The sequence below is a fragment of the Cyclopterus lumpus genome, chromosome 5 (genome assembly GCF_009769545.1).
Source record: "Cyclopterus lumpus isolate fCycLum1 chromosome 5, fCycLum1.pri, whole genome shotgun sequence".
Lineage (NCBI taxonomy): Eukaryota > Metazoa > Chordata > Actinopteri > Perciformes > Cyclopteridae > Cyclopterus > Cyclopterus lumpus.
In genome coordinates this window covers 15,703,255-15,726,657 of record NC_046970.1, presented here as the reverse complement: position 1 = coordinate 15,726,657, position 23,403 = coordinate 15,703,255, and the positions used below count along the sequence as shown (strand labels likewise).

Here is a 23,403-nt window from a genome sequence, read left to right as displayed (position 1 = left end):
CACTCTCTTTTCACTGCAAACTCAAAAGCTGCTCACTAAAAAAATGATGGGGGCTTGTACTTAGTGTCAGTCAGGGGAAGATAATGTTACTCGACAAGAAAAGAGAATTAACATTAAAACTGCATTAACTGTATTGCTGTTTTTTTGGGTTAATTGCCATAGTAAACATGGTGGCGTTAGTCAGAGTAATAAGGGTCAAACCCTTTTTTTTAATTCTGTCTTTCTCGAGGCAAGATTCTGTATTTCTCCACAAACGCACATAGCTCAGCTCGTGATCTCAGCTTTCACTGAGCAGCCTCCCACCATAAGTCCATGTTACGTCCTCATCACACTCTAGGTTGTGATTATTACTTCTCTGGAGATGAGACATTTAACCTCCACTTCTTTTTTTAAAACATTTGGCTCCAGTCCTGCTAATTGGCCATTAGATTGGCGTGAAATGCTGGAGAGAAACCGCTAGAAGTAGAAAAGATTTTTCTTGACACTGGTTTGCTTTATCGCCTTTATTAAGATGACCACTCTGCTCTTCTGATCCTTTGTGGTTGAGTTGTGGGCGCTTCTACCAATTTCTGATGAAATGCAGATCCTCCGGACTAATAAAGCAGATTCATATCTATAGATTGGCTAAGTGAAGTACCGCTTCGGACAACCTCAAGAACTAGTCAGAGGCCTAAGACTCATAATTTAAACTGAAAGAACCGAATCAGTTCACACAACTTGTGTCTTATCACATCAGTCATCTACACAAACATATAGACTTACTGACTCCCAGTTATATGATATATTAAGTTCAAAAAAGCAATTTGAACTTATGTAACAGGGGTCGTCAGTAAGTGACCTGCAGCCTCAGGGAGTGCAACTTCAAAATGTCTCTTGTGGAGTTTAATTTTGATGGTTGAGATAGCAAAGGATTATTGATGATCCAATGAATTTGATGATTCATAGGATCTTGTCTGCTTTTTATGTTGGCTTTGGTGTTACACTTTGGGGGAAAGTAGTTGCCTTATCTGAACCTCCTGAGCAGCTAGACTTGTAATCACCTGTCACAGTAAGTGTCTGCAGTAACTCCAAGGAAGCTGATACTGTACTGGTTCAATGCAATGATGGGAAGTTAAAATTACTGATTGGTGCAGATATTTATCAGGTGATATAGTGTTGTGAAAGGTCTACAAAGGAAGGTTGAGGAGTTTGACGGATGAAATTAGTTAAAAAAAAAAAAAAACTTTAACTTTAAAAACAATAAAGTAGTGTCAGCCAAAATAGTGGAGGTAGGCGCACTTTGTTAATTTACCCTTTACATGTCATGTGGTACAACGTAAAACAGCACAATAGCTCAATTTGATCTCTGGAAATAGTTTTAGTCATTAATCAATGTGTGTGCTGATTCTGCTACTCGATCAATGATCTGTGCAGATGTGTTGGTCCAGATGTGGGAGCAGCTCTGCTGTAACAGCCTGTTATGTCCGACATATGTTTATATTCCCTTTGACTGTTTTTTGACAATTTATTTATCCACAATCTGTTTAATCTTTTTCCTTCATTTCAGTTTTTTCTGTTATAATTTTAATTAATGAATTCTGTGTTTTATGATTTAACCACTTTGTGTCATCAAAAAAAGGATAAACATTCCCTCCACTCGTGTCTTTGAACAACAAGCGCCGAGTCTACGCTAATTTGCCTCTGTGTGGAGCTTCTGTTGGGAAGCTCCAGAAATGAAGGCAACATTGGAAACTCAGGCCGTAGTCTTGATTCCAGCTGATTCCATTTGAGTCAACAAATTTCGCCGGTTTACCTATTGTTGTGTCAGTATTACATTACATTACATTACATTACATGTCATTTAGCTGACGCTTTTATCCAAAGCGACTTACAATAAGTGCATTAAACAACAAGAATCAAGCAAGTACAATTTCTTCAATAACGTTAAACTACAGAATAATATCTGTAAGTGCCATTTAAGTGCTACTAAAGTGCTAAACAACATAGTGCTATCGGTAAGGGACATTTAAGTGCTACTACGGCTCTACCCTCCCTATTCAAGGTATAGTCGAAAAAGGTGTGTTTTTAGTTTGCGACAGAAGATGTAAAGACTTTCTGCTGTCCTGATTTCAATGGGGAGCTTGTTCCACCAATGAGGAGCCAGCACAGCAAACAGTCGTGATTTTGTTGAGTGGTTAGCTCGAAGTGAAGGAGCTACAAGCCGATTGGCTGAAGCCGAGCGAAGCGAACGGGCTGGGGTGAACGGTTTGACTATGTCCTGGATGTAGACCGGACCCGATCTGTTCGCAGCATGGTGCGCAAGTACCAATGTTTTGAAGCGGATGCGGGCGGCCACCGGTAACCAGTGAAGGTCGCGGAGGAGCGGAGTAGTGTGGGTAAATTTCGGGAGGTTGAAGACCAGTCGAGCAGCTGCATTCTGGATGAGCTGTAGAGGCCGAATGGCATTAGCAGGTAGACCTGCCAGGAGGGAGTTGCAATAGTCCAGCCGTGAGATGACCAGAGCCTGGACCAGAACCTGTGCCGCCTTCTGAGTGAGAAGAGGTCGTATTCTCCTGATGTTGTACAGCATGTACCTACAGGAGTGTGTTATTGCGGTAATGTTGGCAGTCAGGGAGAGTTGACTGTCGAGCGTCACTCCGAGGTTCCTGGCAGTCGGAGTCGGAGCCAGCACTGAGTTGTTGAAGTTAATAGTTAGGTCGTGGGTGGGAGAGCCTTTTCCTGGAAGGAGGAGAAGTTCAGTCTTGTCCGGGTTAATTTTCAGGTGGTGAGCGGACATCCACTGAGAGATGTCGGTCAGACAGGCAGAGATTTGTGCTGCTACCTGTGTTTCGGATTGGGGAAACGAGAGGATCAATTGGGTGTCGTCAGCATAGCTGTGGTAGGTGAAGCCATGCGAGCGAATGACAGAGCCAAGAGAGTTGGTGTACAGAGAAAAGAGAAGAGGACCAAGGACTGAACCCTGAGGGACCCCAGTAGTCAGAGGACAAGGCTCAGACACAGATCCTCTCCAGGTTACCCGGTAAGAGCGGTCGGTGAGGTAGGATGAGAAGAGTGAGAGCGCTGTGCCTGAGATACCCAGGTCCTGGAGGGAGGACATGAGGATCTGGTGGTTCACTGTGTCAAAGGCAGCGGAAAGGTCTAGAAGGATGAGGACAGAGGAGAGAGAGGCTGCTCTAGCAGTGTGAAGCTGCTCAGAGACAGCAAGGAGGGCAGTCTCTGTTGAGTGGCCTGTCTTGAATCCAGACTGGTGGGGGTCTAGAAGGTTGTTACTGTGAAGAAAGGAGGAGACTTGGCTAAAGATAGCTCGCTCTAGAGTTTTGGAAAGGAAGGGGAGGAGAGAGACAGGTCTGTAGTTATTGACTTCAGATGGGTCGAGAGTGGGTTTTTTCAGGAGAGGGTTGACTCTTGCCTCCTTCAGAGAGTTAGGGAAACAGCCGGTTGAGAGGGAAAGGGAAGAAGGTCCGAAGCAATGGACTGGAGAATGTGAGAAGGGATGGTGTCAAGGGGACAGGTGGTTGGGCGGGCAAAGGTTACCAAGGTAAGAACTTGATTAGGAGACAGGGGGATAAAAGAGGAAAACAAGGGGGAAGAAGGTGAAGTTACTGGAGGTGTAGTTATGGAAGATGGATTAGTAAATGAAGAGCGTATGTCGTCTATTTTCTTTGTAAAGTAGTCAACAAAGTGGCTTGGTAGAAGGTTGGAGGGAGGGGGGGGACCAGGGGGGTCAAGGATGTTGGAAAAAATTGAGAAGAGCTTTTTAGGGTTAGATAAAGAGGATTCGATTCTGGATTGTAGTATCTCTACAATAAAGTGAATGAAGACAAAGAAAATAGTTTTGGTGTGCTTGCTTCTTGCCTCTGTTCATGACAGAACTGACAAGGTCAAACAAACGCACCTTTAATTTGGTGAAGTGTAACTGAAGACTCACTCATGCGTCACTTTGTGCCCCGTAGTGACCACAGATGCCCTTTTGTATTCTTGAAAACTGCGCTCATGGAATACTTGTTCTTTCAGATCTCCTCTGAGAAGTGTATGTGAGACAATGCTGAGAAAAAGCTTTCAAAAGCATCCAAGAAGACTGCAATTATGTTCACGTTCAATAATTCCTTGGTAAAAATGCAGAGCCTTCCGACGCCCACTCAGGGCATTATGGTGTTTGTTTTACCTTCATGGTTCACTGATAATTAAGTTGTCTTAAGCATATAAGCCAGTAAAGGCATTAAACAAGAAAATCCTTTGAAAGTACAGTTCTCTATGAATACAAAATCACTCATAAAGGATATAGAGGGCTAATTGTTGCAATTGATGATTCCACTTCCATATAAATACTTTTATTCACCTGAAAGTGTCCTCTGTTTTATCACAGTAAGACTTCGTGGGCATGTTTAACTTTGTCATTAAAAATAGATTTCAGTTGTTGAACAGTAAAGTAAAGGCAGCAATAAAAGACTCTCTCCTAGGCTGAACTGGTGTTCAGTCACATGTGACACCAGTCTTTAGTTTAGCAGCATGGCCTCATTTACTCCCGGAAAACAGTCATCCACCAAAATTGTCTGGCCCAATTTTGCCAGGATGATTTCCCTCACTTTGATTGTAGTTGGATGCATTCTCTTATTTGTGTCTATCTGAAAAAAATGAAAAGAATATCACATGGCACAGAAAATAAGAGTTAGACTGAGCCCCATCCAAGGCGATCGTGAAGGCAAGAAATTATGAAACTATAAGCTTGTGATTGGATTTGCAAACTATATCCACCCCTGGTTGTTTGTTATACCGTGTGGTTGGGAGTCTGTATGACTGTTGTTTAACGCTCACCAACGGCATCGTTCTTAGTCGACTGAGTCCGCTCTTTTCTTCTCGCAGTCCTTTCAGCTGTGAGCTGAGCGCTCTCCCTCCCTCATCACATCCCAGCCATTAGGTCACAGAGCTGCCAGGAAGCATGTAAAGAGATCTGCAGGACACAGACCGTGGAACGAAGTGATGCTGGAGGACGGGACAAAGTCTGTCGGCTTGTGCAAAGGAGCTCTGTTATTGGAGTTTACAGTAGACGGGGCTGACGTCTGGCCGTGTTAGTACCATGCCTCAGAGTTCATTCTGAATGCACCCCGCATATCCAGTAAACGCGCCATGCATTGTGAAAAATATTAAATTAGTCTATACTTCTCTGAATAGATGTAAGAATATGTATCTGGAGTATCTTAGTAATGGAAAAGGGCATGTTTGAGGCACTGTGCTTATGAATTCCTTGCTTATCTGAGGAAAAAAAGGACAAAGGCCTGCCATCCCCGCAGCATGACTATAAGGAAAGCAATTTCCGTCTGTCTGTTAGGCCGTTGGGCCAACACTTTGGTCCAGACTGAAATATCTCAGTGTCAATCAGTCAAAATTGAGATAAAAAAAGGATTATGTATTTAAAAAAATATTTTGCAGCACCAAATGGTCCATGTTTGCCAAACGTACTGTTGAGAAGGTTCTCATCTTGACAAAAAAGGGATTTGAGACAAATTCAATGATAACATTTCCGATTTGTCGTATTCCATTTGCTGCACAAGGTTATCGTTTTCATACCATCCGCCATCAGTTATGTCGTCGTCGTCACCAAATTAATTGCTTTGGATTTTGAAACACAGGGATGTCGTTAAAAAAAGGTCCAACAGGTCAACAAATGTGAGCAGACAGATGAGTATGGGGTCAGATCAGTCTCAATAATTGCAAATGCACACAGACAGACTTACAAATGCAAACACAAGATTTACAAATGCGCACAGAACAATTTACAAATATGTTTGATTTACAAATGCACACAGAAGGATTTACAAATGCAAACACAAAGATTTACAAATGCGCACAGAACAATTTACAAATATGTTAGATTTACAAATGCACACAGAAGGATTTACAAATAAATTAGACTCACAAATGCACGCAGAACGACGTGTCTGTGTTTATTTATTTGTCAATCGCACTGCATTTGTTTGTGGATTCTTCACGTGTGTGTGTGTGGATTTATGAGACTCCCCTGCCCTGGCTAGATCCGCAAATGCGTTTTTTCAACATAGACCTAGCTGTAGCCAATCAGATGTCGCCCTCATTTTCAACCAATCACATGAGCGTCATTCACTTTATTTGCGCCTTAGAGGGGGCGTGGCTTATCTCCGTGGCTTTACTCCGTGGAAACAGTTATAACTTTCGTCATCCACTATTTCTGCTTTATACTTGTTGTGGACATCCCATAAACGTCGGAACATCTAACGCCCTCGTGTTTGGGTTCATAACATTAATATAATATGTATATATTTATACATAACATCACAGCTCGGTGACTTTCACCGACGACGTCTGAATGACTGCGGGTGAACTTTTCGCTTCGCTCTATTCGCGTCATTCGTGCCGCGCCAAGATTTTCTACAAGATTTACAAGATTATACCAAACTTTCAATGACTTACAACAATGGGGGTGGGGTGTACATTAATTGTGTATCCCTCTGCAAATTGTGCAACTGTAACGCTGGCAGCCCCGTGGGGGGGGGGGGGGGGGGGATGATGATGCGCTCATGTGATTGGTTGAAAATGAGGGCGACATCTGATTATTGAGACTGATCTGACCCCATAGATGAGCATACAGGTCGTGAACACGCTGCTAGTTTACCAGAGTAACTACCATTTAAATTTGATGTAAAACTAAAATTGAGCACACCAGTAATCTCTCAAAATTGTGAACAAATGCATATGAAATGTTATGGTTGAAGCAGGAAGTTGGGCTGCTACGGTATTTTACAACATAACTGTATGTTCAACCTGTGTGATCATCTAACCTTGCACACTTGTTGCCCCAATGGACCTATTTTTTTTAGTGATGTTGCAGGGCTTCGAGATCCCAGCAAGTCTGGTGATTTTAAAGATGTCAGTAACCATCGTGCAGTAAGCGTTACTGACTGACATGAAAAACAAATCAGTTGACTGACGTGACTATCCTGGCCTGCGTCACATTGCACAAGCCCTGAGCTCATCAGTTGTCTAACCTGGACGCTTGATACTGCTCCTACAAAGCCTGTGTCTCCACCATCTGGAGTGTTCGCAGCATATTGCAGCTATACAGCAGGAATGTTGTTCAAAATGTTGCTCCGATGCTCTTGCGAAAGGGGTCTCTTTAGCATACACAAGGCTTTAAACTCTCTTAACACTGCTCTAGCTGAAGCTCTATTGTGACCCCTCTGCCTGCTGCCCATACTGTGTCTTATAGCTGCTGGCCATGTTATGTTGTCAGTGTCACTCACACATATGGACTGATCAGCGTAGGTTTTTGCGAGCGCTCGTGTGCCAATTCTGGAAGGTCTGCCAGGCGGCGTACAGCACGGATGCTTTCTCTCAGAGGGACAAAACAGAAATGACAAGGCAATTGCCATTCTGTCAGCATTGCCATGGTAGCACAGGCACTGCTGTTTATCCCAAGGTTAATGGGATGACGCCTGGAACTGAAAGTGCCAGATTGAGAGAAACATGTGCCCGTTTTACTTAAAACAAGAGTGGCGTCACGTCACACAGAAGTGAGCTCAGAACAGGTCGAATTAACAAACAGTATGGGCTGTATAAACACCTCTTATCTTACTTCCAGCATAGATCTTAAATTACTAAAAGGAAAGTATTATTGATTCAGTCAAAATATTGATGTAGAAGTGTTGTCATTGAAACTGCTGCAACGGTTTAAAACACCTTAACATGGTGCAGAGTGAAACTGGTAAAAGCCGTCTTCGAGAACGATGACTTTTGTTAAGATTTTGTTTCTCTGAGGTATACGATAATTCATTTTAAAGAAAAAGACAAAGACCACTAGGGTTGCAAAATTCCGGGAATATTCAAAGTTGGAAACTTTCCACGGGAATTAACAGGAATAAACTGGGAATTTTGTGGTAATTTAACTGTATGTACCTTGTCATAAGCAGACATGCATGCAAACATTTATAATACAACTTTTTTGACATTTTGTGAGTAGAACTTTATTCTTTCATCGAACAACAAAAACATGAACGTTGAATAAAAAAGGTGTATTCCCTATGATCACCACCCCCCAACCCAAATTGTTTTTGGTGTGTTTTTCCCTGAATCCTTTCAGGTCTAAATGCTTTCTTCCTGGACCTCATCAACGTCCTCCTTTCCAGAAATTTACCGGAAACCTTTCGCCCCTTTGCAACCCTAAAGACCACACATAACAGCAACACTATAACACAAATACTCAAAAATAATCCCGACCTCACAGTCACAGATTTGCTGCGAGGCTGTTGTATTGTGTTGATCAGATTCATCAGTTTCATCTGCGTTGATGGTTACAGATAAATTCTGCTAAATGTTGTCATATTCCTGGAAGGTGAGCTGTAACATCAGTGTAAGTGGCTCATCTTTGTCCATCATAAGTACATAAAACGATCAGCATACCGCGCGAATTACCTGATAGCCCCTATAAAGATTTTCATTAGAATAAGTGTCATACGCTCTCAGAGCCATACGCTGAATGTAGTTGAAAATGTGTCGTGTAATATTATACATAAATCAATCTACAATATGTTTGAACATGTACTTTTTTTTTTATTTGTTCACCTCGGCCATATAGAGTGGAAGGGCTGTGGTGGGAAAGGTTTAACCACTAGGATTATAGCCATTCTGATGGATGGCAATGAGACAGATTAATCGACTGCTGTGCAACCCTCACTTATCTGATTTTAACGCTGCTCCTCCCTTTTTGTTCTTGAAAAGGCAGAATTATCTCTCTGGCGGTAAATGGGGTGTAATGTGTTTTTTAATGGAAAATTAGCAAAAGATTAGAATTTTCGCTAGTTACACTTTGCATAAAAGTGGCCTGTGAAACATTTTACTGGGTTCAGTGCACTTTACTTATTACACCATGTGGTTCTGATGTAAAAAGATATTGACATGTTAATGATATTTATTTCAATCTTAGCTTTATCTTTGTATACCAACAGTAAATCCCAGACTCTTTTTTTAATAATCCATTTTAATTTATATAGTGCTTTTTAAGATACTCAAAGACACTTTACATTCATACACCGTAGACACAGCTACAGGGATCAATGCAGGGTTAAGTGTCAACATCAACTAGGGCGGGGATTGAACTGCCAACCCCCTGATTGAAAGACGGACATGCTAACCACTGACCCACAGTCGCCCCGACTTCCTTTCATGTTCTGAGTCAACATCAAACCTGTCTCAACACATCTGACAAATATCATTTGTTGTTATTGTGAGGTATGTCACATTGTATGCACTATATATCTCAGTAGCATCATTACAATGTTTTCTGTAACTTTTTCCTCACGATTCAAGAGGAGAAACAAGGAATGCAAGAAATGGGCGTTGGAACTGCCACCTGGAGAACCCGAAAAGTTTTCTGTTTGTTTATTGTTGGTAGTCCACAGAGAACTTCGGGTTCAGGGAATGGTACATATTCAAAGCAACTGAAGGAATGGTGATTCACACAGCGCTGCCAAAGAGAATGTATATTTTCTGGGAACACAAATGGGATGGAAGTCATAACCAATTGCATAACTGCCTCAAGTGTGTACTCCATAAATATACAACCAACCCTGCACTGTCTGAGCTCCATTTTTTGTCCTAGAAATATTCTGAAACATATATGGGAAAACTAGTTAAAATGTGTGGGTTTACTAGTGAACTAATAATATAACTTGTCTCACAAATGTCATCATTGATCAATACATATTACAGTCCGACAGATACTGGATTTTTGATTCCAATACGGATATTTAGGAGTTTACAAAATCTAATACACAGGTCAAAAGTGTCATGAACATGAACTCTTAATATATATATATATATATATATATATATATATATATATATATATATATATATATATATATATATAAAAGTTTAGTTGAAACATATCCCTGTCAGTGTGGACAATATATGTAATGATGACTGGGTTTATTTATTCATCAAACCTACTTTTACATTTCTTCAGCTCTTGGCCTTGTTAGCGAGGCTTTTCAATTATAGTGAGTCATTTGCTTTAGTGATGATATAAAAAAATATTGCCTCACAAAGCATTAACCTTTAATCAATATATTGTTTATTGGAGCTAATTTAGTTTAATTTAGTTTCTGACAGCTTCCATGTTGATGGAAAGGTTATGGCTAACCTGCCAGAAAGCACAACTCAAATGAAATAGAAGATATCTCATACCTTCTGTGTATTTATGATTGGCAGGCAGCGTTCTCTTGCCTAACAATAATACTATTGCAGACATATTGGTTAGTCTAAAGCCATGACTGACACATTTAATCCTGCTGGCTAATGCAGTCATTTGTTAGAAATGCAGCTCAAACCCATTCCAACATTCAATTGCAATCCAGACCTCACAAGCAAATAATCTTGTGGGTGATGTTTTTCGATGACGATGTATCTTAATTTGACTGTCAATGGACAAATTGGAGATATTTCCAAGCGCTTAACAGTATTTAGTGCAGTGTTTTCCTAACATAGTGACATATTCATTGGAGAGATGAATGACATGATTCCTTGCTTGCTCAATGGCTGACTGGTAAAACATTGGATATTTCAAAAATAATCCTGATTGGCACTGTCTTTTCGAGGGTCCCGAGCACAGTGCAAGGTGTTTATACATATCAAGACATAAAGCCACCCTTTATCCAGCGTGTTTTTAGTAAAGAGGGGTTCTCATATCTTTGCAATGAGCCAGGAGAAAAGTTGCCCTTTATCTGTAGGGAATGCGATCATGAATATTGTGTTAACCCAGAAAAGTTCAAATCCATGCATGCTTCCTTGTTCCCCTGATCCCTCAGCTTTTGTTGTTGCATTGGCCCATTGTACCCGAGAAGAGATCAAGGGGACCCCTGTCGGTTGTGGATTATTCCTTTGTAGAAGCGCCACTGTAGGGGATCGGGGATTAAAAGAGCAGACAGTGGTTGGGGATTCTACAGGAAGTTCGTTTGCAGCACACACTGCACATTCATTGTTACATTTGAGTGTTTTTTATTGAAAAGCCTATTTGGTGTAATGTTTTTTTGTTTTTTAAACCTATCCGAGGCACAGACCCACATTAACTTTGTACCCATTCTAGGCTCAGTTTTAGTTTGTGTATCACTGTAGAATCTGCCTCATTTGGATATTTATATCATATATGGACAATTAACACAGGAATTGCCTGTAGCCAGATAATGAATTTTCATTGTGTTTACATGTTTTCCCAGCTGTTGGAGAGGTTTAGAGGGCACTGCAGCGGAATGAATATAAAAGAATAATTGTTCTCTTTCTCTCAATTTCCGTTAAGGGCATATTGAAACCTGGCCGCTGGTGTAATAGTACTTTTGTCACAGTGATTCTAATTGTGTGTGTGTGTGTGTGTGTGTGTGTGTGTGTGTGTGTGTGTGTTATAGCTAGTATCTTGAGAGAAAAGGGAATTCTGTGGACTCGTCTACATTTTTGTTAAACTCTTGATTCTTCTATTTTCACAGGAAGCCATGGACCTCAAAGCTGGCCTGCCTCATACCCAGAATGTGCTGCGAGGAACCAATCACCTGTGGACATTGCAGAGGAACGAGCTTCGGTTTCGGAGGAGTACCAGGAGCTGGTGCTTGACAAGTTCAACGCTGAGACCTCCAACCAGACCACCATGAAAAACACGGGAAAGACAGGTCGGCATTACAGATTTAGTTACGGACTAGTTTTGTCCCTAAATTGCATTAGACAATAATATAATAATGCAAAAATTTAGATTTCTTTGTACAGTTACAGTTTTTTTTTTAAATACCAGCGTAGAGTTGGACAATATGACTGCAATAGACTACAAATGACTACAGGTGGATAAAATATTGTCAGTTGATAAACTTATGATGGCTATCCATTTTAGTTTACTTCTGATTGTATTAGGCCATTGCAAACCGTGTTGCTTGATCATTTAGCAGGAAAGCCTTATGGCAATATCAGATTTAAAAGATTTTTGCATCACAGTTGTTTATTTACTGGATTAGCCAAAAGTAGAAAATACAAGTGGTCACATTTTTACATCAGCTGAATATCCAGATAGTTTACCAATCCACAATTTACAGTATACTAACAATGTAATAAATGTATACACAGTGATGAAAGACTGTATCCATATCAGATATAAATTCTGAATTAAAAAATGTAACGTTTCAGTGAAGCAAATAACAATCACTCATAATCATATCAATCTGTAATGATTCTTGTACATCTATCTTTGTTTTAATACTGCCTTTATCGTTCTGCCTGCTGCTCTCCTTTTCTCTGCCCCTTCCTCTTTGTATCAGCCATGCGGCATGCCTTGTTTACAGAAACATTTTTAAGCTTACTTGATAAACTACTCCAAACCATTGCCACCATTTTATTTTTCAATCGGCTAATTCGTGGACCTTTGGTGTGAAAATCCTGACCTTAATTGATCTCTTCTGCTTTTGGCACTGTTTCTCTCTGAGGGTAGTTTCATCTTTTGCGTTTGATCATAATGAGAGTTGTTAGCCTTCATGACAACCAAGACCGCCGGGACAGCCGAGCTATGCTGCGGGCTGCTTATTTACAAAGATGGAAATAACACGGCTGGCTGTAATTTTGGGCACAAACAGCACAGAGGGAATTTTAGATGGCTAAGCACTGTGAAAATCAGGAAAATGGAACAATGTTACCACCGAAAATTATTATCCATTCACTGTTTAGAAGAGGGCAACCTAATATTAAGCAAATTCTCCTCACAGTATTGTGAAATTGCTTCTAAAAAATTTCCCCCTAAATGTGAGAGCTTTTAATTTGTTTTATTAAACTTTGCCATCACAACTACTCTTTTGGAAAAATCATGACATGACATGACCGGTAGACGTAATTGCTCATTGAAAGATTACTTTTTATATATATATATATATATATATATATATATATATATATATATATATATATATATATATATACATTTATTTTCAGGGCTGAATTTGATCGTTTGTATCACTTGAAATGTAGATGAACGCATTTAATGTTAGTTTTTTTGTGTGTGTTATTGATCCTAGTAGATATTCATCCTTCATGTTCTTGGAAGACAGTTTCAAAGTTTTGAATGTGATGCGTTCTCCTCAAATTAATCACTGGCCTTCGGAATGGTCTTAATGCTTCCTTGGTGCATTGCGTATGAACAGTCGACAATCTTTGTTCATGCGCTGTCCCTGACAAGCTTTTTCTGCTTGATCTGTACTGAAGTTGGTAAAGATGACGTTGAACATGGCCGAGTGTATCCAAGCCTATTGTGTGATTGTCACAGCGTTGTAGTCCTTTAGGAGTCGGGCAGAGGCCCGTTAGTGACACTTCAACTTTGATCATGGATTTGATCAATTTGATTCAGGGAAATTCAACCATGCAGTCTGTCCTCTAATCTTAGCTGCAGTGTTTCACACACATCACAATATGCCCCTTTGTCCATTCATATACAGAATATTGTCATGACGAGGACTACTTTTAGCTGGCTTCATTTGTTTACATGGACTGCTACATAGTGATGAAGGGGGACACTTCTAGTCCCAAATATTAAGTCTCATATGTAAAACCTTCAGTCAGATGTGCATCGGAGTATGACTATTTTACATCTACATGTGCTCACATGTAAACATTTCATTTAACTTTTGATGTAAACCTGTCATAAATTATATTTTTTATTTGTTAGTGTGCCAAGCGTTTAAGTAAAGTGGCTGATGCAAAAACCTGAAAAGAATGTACCTATCTAGAGCTATTGTTTGGTTTGTCCGTTTTAGAAACACGGCAGTAGGCTCCCTGAAGATGACTCGCTCCCATATATACAGCTTAGTTGAAGTTAATGAAGAACAACGGTTATTTGAAGGTGATAAAACACTAAAGAAAACATACTTCTTAATATTATATTTCCGTCAATAGATTCCCCTAAAGGCGGCACACTGTTCCTTTTTAACGGTAGTGTTTAATCTCAATTTTACCATCCATAGTCAGACTGTCCAGCTATTTGTATAGATTTATGTCTAATATAGTAACACAGATAAATTGCCTTTACTGTCCATGGACCGATTATGCATTCTGTCGTGCTTCATGCTTCGGCAAATTCTGAATCGGGAAAATCCTTGACAGTGTTTTACTGCAGCCACGAGGGTCCAAATGGTCAAATCCTAGGCTTTAACATCTTTCATTATATTTAAATGTAAATGTTGTAATTAAGAAGTGAGTGAATAGATCTTAGAAGTTCCTCAGATTGATTTCACAAGGTTCCCTTGTGCCTTGACCTGCTTTGAGATTGAGCTGACTTGCTGCCATTCAAACAGTGTTCCTCAACAAAACATTTCTCAGTAAAATTTCAAACAACTTTCAACCAAATTCATGGAATTGGAAGGCCTCAGAGACGTTTGCATTGATCAAGGATTTTCTTTCACACACAGTCCTCGTCTCTCACTGGATGTGTTTCAAGGTCTTTTTGGCTTAGCCTCTAATTCCTGCTCTGCTGTTGGGCAGCATTTCTAATGAAACTCCCATGACCAGCCAGTATCCCCTTTCCTTGTCTTTCCCTGTGTTGCAGACAGGATTACACTAACTCAACATCAGCAAAACAGTGATGTATTACCATCCTTGTGAATATGTATGTGTTTTGTAAAAGGAGTTGCTCAAATTATGAACATGTGGTAGTTCTTTCTTATACGGACTGATTTTCTCTTTGACCTGATGCTTTTACTCTCATAAATCTCCTCCATCTAAGCCATTTTCCTTCATACTGTGGGCCATCAGCTTAAGCAGCACTGGCACTTTACTACTGCTGGAAGATTCTTTCTTGCCTCACGAGAGGGGCTCAGCTCATCCTTCATCACACAAGGTTCTCCTCTCTTCAGATCTCCGCTTCGCTCTCGTCCTCTTCTCTGGAAGATTCTTCCTGCTAGTAATCCCTGAGTGGTGATCTGTTTCACTTATATTGATGTCATCCATTCCCTCTGCACAGCTTGTTCATCATGTCATCTGTGTTTACTGACAGTCTGTTTGCTTGTACAAACGATCCAACCCGTGGTTTGCTTCGTGTGATATAATTAAAAGTGGGCTGTCCCTTTTCAGAGAGGCTGACTTTGCTTGTAACGGGGGATCAGCCGACAGAGCACCGGTACTACTCTGGCTAATGATGTCTACTGTAGACTTGTTAAAGACTTATGATACATTAACGAATAATTTCAGCCAGGATAGCAGAAGGATGTTATATGCCTGGTCAAGGTGGTGTTTTGGATGTCATGGAAAACTGAAGAACTTATAGAGCTTAAACTCGCCCGTTCATGACAACGCTGAGTACACTTAAAAAACGTAGGCTTCCAGGAAAAGCAGACGCGCTGAACTATTAAGGGGAATCCAAATAGCTGTTGTCAGTAATGTCTGTTTTAACCTCAGGATGCGGATTACAGGGCCCACTTTAAATTAAGAAATACTCTCAGAAGCCACTGCATGGTTTTAAAAGTGCTCAAGCTAGTAACAATGATATATTTCTACTCAGAAATTAGTAATTTTTGAAAATTAATGGATCTTTTTTGGCAGATGGCAATAACAAGCAAAGCTGAGGTGTCATTTCCTCTGTGATGATGCTGTTTGATATGATATGCTCACTTTAAGCAAACGCCTATAAGCAAAAGTTGTGGAACAAAATGTCAAACTTTCAGCAATGCAGACATTGGTCGTAACCTTGCATGAGATACCATTTAAAATGCTTGCTATTCTCCAGCTGAAGCAACGGCCTTACAGCCTCACAGAAAGCTAGGCAAAGAAAGAAGATAACAAAGCAAGCAAATTCCAATATGTCTTCCTAAAACACCAAGCAACAAGTTTCAGAGACAATGGCCTTGCCTCTAGCTTTTCACCACAGTTCCCCACAGTCAACCAATGGGGCGTCAAGGACACTGGGAGAGGCTGGTGTGTCAGTGGCATCATTGTAAATGTGCACTGACTATGTATATTCTACAGAAACACATTATGTCATGCTGTGGGTTGCCAGGTAGCAGATTGTCCCTCTTGCTGATCATTCCTTTGCCCTTTGAAAATCCTTGAAGGAATTATAAAAGCACATTGATGAGTCCCAATTAAAATATATATTCTGTGTAATAATTTCAAAACAAAACCAAGTCTGTCTTCAAGGAAGCTTGTTTAACATACAATATCATCAAGAACATTTAAGTAGCAATGGAAATGTGGAGTTTGAACAGTTCCCATATGCATTAAACACTAAAACTAATCAGAGAGAGTCTACAATATTTTCCAAGTTGTTAGTTCATACTGACAATGTCACAGGGAGAGACTATGACTGATAAACAAATGAATCAGTGTCTGAAGCAGGTAGAAATTGCATTGTGTCATGTTATCATAGAAAACAAATTATGTTTGATATTTGGAGATAGCAAAGTTCATCATCTCTGGATCAAAAGCTTATCGAATAAATATGAACACCCCAGAATTTAACTGTAATATTTTGAGATCATGCGATTACTCATTTGTCGTTATACAGAAAAAAACTGATGAGAGTTTAGATAATAAGTTTTGATCTTGAGATAACGAATAACAAAGAAAATGAGCAGCCTCCGACGCTCTGAGCTTCTGTAGAATCCGATCTTTGACTATCTCCATTTTGCTGCTATGAGTGTACTTCATTTTCCTTCTTTGTTTGATTACATCTTTTCCACCCCTGTTTGTCTCTAGTTGCTGTTCTCCTGAAGGATGACTACTTTGTAAGAGGTGCTGGACTTCCAGGGCGTTTTAAGGCTGAGAAGATGGAGTTTCACTGGGGCCATAGCAATGGATCAGCAGGCTCAGAACACAGCATAAATGGCAGAAGGTTTCCTGTCGAGGTAACATATCCTGTCACCACAATACACTTTGACAAATGTGCAATACGGGGCCATAAGGGGGGCCATAAGGGTCCATATATGGGGCCATAAGAGTCCGTATTGAATATTGGAGCAGAATTGAGGCAGCACATTGATGCTTCTAAAATTCAGTATACCTCGTCTCTAAGAAGCACCACTGTGAAGCCTCACATACATAGGCATTTGAGTTGCATTATGGGAAGCATAGAATCCAGCATTCTTGATACTTAACCCATGCTAGAGACTAGTAGTATGGCTAGTTCAGTCTCTACTGCTTTGATTCTAACCCTTTTATTAGTCTATATAAAATATTACTTGAGAAAATTACTGGAGAACCCTTTTAAAACCTGTACAGATATTAAAAACAGTACAAGAAACAGACATTAATCAAAAAACAAACAAAATGGCTTCTATTTTTCAAAATCTTCCCACTGTTAATGGTCAGTTGTTAATCAAAATACAATAATAACATCTTTCTTTGAAATATCGTTTGAACCACTGTCGGAATCAGATATTGTTTTGTTGAATTTAAAATAGAAAATCTGAAAAATGTCATCAATGAAAGCAGAGTGAAAAGGCGACATTTAGTAGAGTTTATATAAGATGATCATTGAAGCAGAAGTTTTTACTTTTCTCTAAAAATGCATATTGCACAAGGTCACAACAAATTTCTCAATGCCATTTGTGCCAAAGAGCAGACAAAAGAAACAAAGGGAGATGAGACTGCAGAAGTAAAAGAAGGAAAGAAGAAAAGAAATTATCATCCACTCTTGTGGCTCAGATATAAAGGGTCTTCAGTCTGAAACCTTTTGGTATTATTTATTCTGGCTCCTGGATTAAAGCAGAAATTCGACTAGTTCTGTGTGGTGCAGAGAATGAGCTATTAGTGCCTTTCAAATGTTTATGATTTACAATGCCATTTCTATTCATTAACTAAAATGAATTAGCAAATGTGTCTTACTCGTAAATTGTGTGGGGTTATACAGAATGTTTTTTTATTCCCTCTATTGTCAAACACTAATAATTAGTGTAAATATAACAGCGTAGGAAAACAGGAAATGGCTGTTAGTGTGCCTCTATCTCAAAACACGCAGCTAGAGTTCTCCTGTGTTTGTTTCTTGGCCCTGTTCTTTGGCCCTCTAAGCAAGCACAGCTTTTGATGCTGAATTGCTGAGTAATTAGATTTTTTTTTTGCCACATCACTTTGTGTTCAATGTAGTGTTAAAGGGCACCAGATTATATACAGCCACTATAAAGCTGTTGTGTTTATGGCTCCTTTGATGGCGTGCTTCTAAATAAGACAATAAGATTTTCTTTAATGACCAATTTAGGCAGTCGTTAGAAAAAAAGCTGAGCAAGAAGAAGACAATTATGCCCTTTTACATTCATCATTTATAAATGTAAAATATAGATTTGTAGCTTTGTATATTTTTGTGTGTAGTCCAAGGTTTTTGCATCAAGGAAAAATTGTCACGTCGCTCAGCTAATGAAAGTAAGAACAAAATAGAGGTAAGGATATGGTCTAAATATGTCCACAAATGTGTGTGTGTATAAGAGGAAATTAAACTAAAATGTTATATTGTTTTGATATTTCATGTTGTAACTGCGTGAGTCAGTTGTAAAACCTGAACGCTATGTGCTACAATTAGGAGTGCATAAAAACTAGTTTACAAGGAAGTAGAAATCTTGAAATGGACAACTAAAAAGTAATGGATACAATATGAATGTAAACTTTGACCAAACATGTTGAAACAAAGAAAGGGATCAAGACAATAACAGGATTACTTTGTCCGGTACAGTATAAAAACATATAATAATTCTATCCATGTTTATAAACTGATAGAGTTCAATAACTATCAGTTTAAATGCATTTTAAAGAAAAAAATTGGGAACATAGAATGAAACAAATAATATGACAAAAAGGGTTGATTCAGAGTGTTTTTGCTCATGTGTCTGTGTATTTCTTGCTAATGTAAAGGCATTTATATTGCCAGTAGCTGTGCTATTTGGATGCAGAGGTAGTGTGATTATTTTCTTAGAACCCAAAGGATGAGTGACCCTCTTCTCGTACTATTTAATCTTTGAACACAGCCCTCATAGTGTCATACTTGACATGCGTATGATGGGGTTGAGGCCTCGTAAATGACACCATGAAAGTTCAGCATTAGTGAAAAGAGGCCCAATAAAAGACAGCCACGCATGGCAACATAGCAGTCATATCCTCATGGGAAATGCATACAGGAAGTACAAAAAAGAATATTCCATCCACATATCCGCAAAGATGTTTCCTGTTAACTACATACTGTATATGTGCACCATATATGCAGAAACAGCGTGCAATGGGAGGTCTGCGTTTTAAAATTATTCTCTTTTTTCCTTAGGTTCGACTAAATGTATCAAACATGATGTATTATTTTACACTCTGAATCAGAAAGTGAAGGAGGGAAATGAAATGATGTATGGCTGAAAGGGGACGTGGTTATACAGGATCTAGCCTTTGGCCATTAAACGTCATCCTGTAAGATGTGACATTTTCATATCCATGCCTTGACAGAGTTTGATGTATTTAATTTTATATTACATCTGACACCAGATACGCAGGAAAATGTTATGTTCATAATTGTTTGTGTTCGACGTAGCCAGTGATCTTTCACAGTAGAGCTTGGCTTTTGTTTTGTTTTGTATATATTCTGTTATTCGAGAGTAGAGCAGCATGACCTTGGAGGTTGAGCTCCAGGGCTTAAATTTCTCTGCTAAACAGACACATTCAGCCCTGAGTCACATACCACATGAAGCATTTATTCTTATGGCCCAAGAAACAAAACCTCAAAAATGTTTATTCCACCTGCTTGAAAACACATACAGTTCAGTTCACACATGGGAACAAGGGCTGGAAAGACAAAAACATAAAGCTGTATTATAGAGCTGCTCTGCCTTTTGTAATAAGGCAGTGTAAAAAAAAAAAAACACACAAAAAAAACAACGTCGGCGGCAGCTCAGCTTTTGGCTCATGAGCTTGACATTAATCTAACCACGGTCTCTTTCATGGGAATGAAGTGGGGAAATCGATAGATGGACCACCTGTTCGCTCAAACAGCACAATGAAAAATGAAACAGTGGATTTATTTTTCTGCCTCAGGGTGCCATAAGGAGATATTTTCTAATAATATATTAGGGTGTCACCAAAGTTAGATTAATTATACATGACTTACAAATCACACCTCGGGAGGGTACACACAGTACTGGGGCTGTATGAAGTGTTGGGGTGGGTGTACAGTGTGGCCCATTTCAGAAAGAGAAAAGCTCCAGTAGCACTGAAAGTATATCTGCAGTCAAGACCAATCAAGGTGGATATGGCGACCCTGAGAGCTCAACACACATACTAAAAGGAAAGAACACAGAAAACACGATACATAAATGCGATGGAGCTAAAAACTGGTATATGAATAGGCAACTGCTTTGTGGCCAAAAGCCCCATCAGTGGTGTTGGAAAACCAGTGGACAATGAACTGGTTGGCTAGAAAGCAAACATCTGCAATAATATCTGAATTGTGTAATATTCATGTGTTAAACTGCTCTCAGGGTCACCGTAGCAATAAAAGGACAAAAGAATAATGCACGTTTATAGCATCTGATTCGCAACAGGCATCATAGCAATGCCAACAAATCATCAACATAATGGATATATTTTAATATATGATAATGTTTCCATATGATTGGTTGTTCTGCTGGGAACAGTTGTAATGTGTGTTGACCAGGTAATTGTTTAGCAGCATTAGGATCAGGTCAACATGAAAATGTGCAAAGTCATGTAAATCTTGTGGTAAGTCTTTCTGCATTCTTGGGGCTTTGTTGTTGTCATTTGTAATGTACATGCATGGATTGTAATTACATTATATTTGTTTACTAATCCATAATCCAATCTCATCATATTCTAGTGTGCTCTCTTTTTAATTGTGCATGAAGTTCTGTCAGTGATCTGGATGTGAAACACCAAGTTTCATGGATTAGCTCACTAACACGTACTGAACACATTTTGTGACACTTAATCCTTTTTTTAAATGAATGCTATTGCACTTAGTAGATGCTCAAGTATACGGTCGAAGGATACGGTAGATGTTCATGAGATAATCATAAGGTGTTAAAAGAAAAAGACACATTTAACAGTTAACAACAAAATGCTGCAGTAGCACTGTTGTAAAGTGAGGAAAGAAGAATATATTTGTGCTGCTGTGATAAATCTAAAATCTCTCTGCACATAAACTCATCTCTTGTAGTTTGCTTGTCTTGCCTCAATATCTCGCTGTCTTGGAAAATCAGGCCAAACATGACTCTGATTTGCACACGTTTGTACTTAAATGGAACTTGGGAATGCAGAGCAGCTTTCAGAGCGTGTGTTTGCACTCACTTTGCAGGACGTCTGCTCCACAGACAAAACTGGAGGTAAATTATAAAGCTCAAATAATGTTTTGTTTGTTCTTTCAGTTTCCGCCAGTTAGATCTGGTCTTTCGCCAGCTTTTTTCAGATTGTTTTTTTTTACATATTTCTCTGTACAACAGTTTGGCACTTTTGAGCTGACAAAACAAACATGTATGAGTGTATCTGAATGATTTAAGAGAGCTTAAAAATTGGTCAGACCACCTGTCTGTCCTGCTTAAAATCAACAACTTGTTCTATCAACAACTTGCGATATCTCAGGATGTGAATGAAGTTTACTCTAAGAAGGGGGGTTTGTGCCAGAGCTTGCATACATACAGAGGAACAAAGCGTGCAATCAAGGGATTTCAATTGCATTCGCCAACATTTATTTTTATTGGCTGCAATGAAAGTGTTTGACAGTCGAATATTACTTTTCCCAGTGTGCTGTGAATAAGAGCAGGTCACGTGAGCCAATGTCACTGAGTAAATGAAGCCTAAGGGGGCAGCTTAATTGGGTAATGTAGTTAATAACATCTGAAGGGTGATGAATAGCTGAAGCTCTTTCTTGCAGAGTTCTCGCACAACAAATTAGTTCCATTAAAGGCTGCAGTTAAAGGAACTTTGAAGGAAACTGATGCTCTTGAATGTTCTGGATTAAGTCATTTACCTGGTTTAGGCCTCCAATATGTAGTGATGGATTTATCCTTAGTCACAAGCTTATTTATTTCAACTTTGTGCATCTGTTTTCTGTACAGACAATTGTGGCTGGGTCCCCTCCCCCCGTAATTTTCTTTTGAAAAAAGAAAAAAAGGCAAGCCTACCCAACATCGAGGACCTTTTTGTATTGCCAATTAACTTGGTTCAGTGACATGAGAGGGTTTTTCATTTTAAAGAGGCTAGAGACAGCAAGATGATGGACAGCTCCAATTGCTACTTTTAGAATCATTTGCCGATTTCGATCAGCACTTCCATAATATGTCTGCTTCGAAATGAAAGTTTTTATTGGAAAACCAGAGCCATGACACATATATGATGCATTCAGTGTATGATGGTTTTCATATTATATGCACACATCACCAAAGCTTTTTTTGTGAAATCAGAAGTAATGTTGTCGGTGATATGAGGTAATTGGAAGCAACAATTATATGCATACAATTCTCCTCGATCTCACCACAGGAAAAGAGCACATTCCTATAGTTCTTCCTCTCAGTTCGTAACTTGTCTCTGTGAGGACATCTGCCCTGAGGAATGGGATGCTGTATTTCTCCAACATCCCCCAAGAGTGGCAGAACGCAAAAAGGAATGACACAGATTATGGGAGATTTATGGGAGTGATAAATACACCCTTTTTTATGTCCTTCAAAACAGCTTTTCATCAGCTCCCCAGCAGTGTGTCCAAGTGATTAATGACAGGACTGTTGGTTCTCCTTGTCCACTCCTCAAGCTATTTATGCTCTGTTTCCCATCCCAGATGCAGATCTACCTTTACAATTCAGATGACTTTGACAGCCTCAGTGCTGCCATCAAGGAAAGACGCATCATTGCTGCCATGGTCGTCTTCTTTGAGGTAAGGTATCACCGGGTCGGAAGGTCAAGACAAATGTAAACTGAAGAAATCAGAGACAAGTGCACTTGTACTTAGAGTGTACTTGAACATTTGTATCCATAATAGCAGCATGGTTCTAAGGCAGTGATATTCAACTAAGACCCCTATCGGGTGCCAGGTGGTCTGCCGACCATTTTCTAATTCAATATGAAAATTGATTGATTCACAAAGGGATCTATTTTTTTACTTTTAAGATAAAACAAGATCCCAGAATGCATAAAAAGCAAGGATCCCCTGATGTACAGCCTCATTGAGTCGCTAGCGTGGCTTTAGACTCTTAGTCATATTAAAACATACAACTTTATTTGCTTAGAAGAGTTACACTGCTCTGAAAGGAAACCTTTATAATGGCTCTGCTTTTAGTTGTTGGTAGCCTTCTTGGAAAATATATTTTTTCGCAGGCTTATTGAATAACTTTATTTACACAAACTATGCTTACCGCCTAGTGGACTGTTGGAAATAGATTACAG

At 39.4% G+C, this 23,403-nt stretch overlaps 1 protein-coding gene across 1 annotated transcript in view; it reads left to right on the top strand.

Annotated features, from left to right (window-relative positions):
* ca16b (carbonic anhydrase XVI b) overlaps nucleotides 1-23,403 on the top strand; it is a 91,802-nt gene that overhangs the window by 37,653 nt on the left and 30,746 nt on the right. Inside the window, exons 3-5 of the mRNA XM_034532247.1 lie at nucleotides 11,511-11,690; nucleotides 16,741-16,889; nucleotides 22,799-22,894. Of these exons, the coding sequence (XP_034388138.1) occupies nucleotides 11,511-11,690; nucleotides 16,741-16,889; nucleotides 22,799-22,894 (425 nt within the window). The remainder of the gene's footprint in view (nucleotides 1-11,510; nucleotides 11,691-16,740; nucleotides 16,890-22,798; nucleotides 22,895-23,403) is intronic.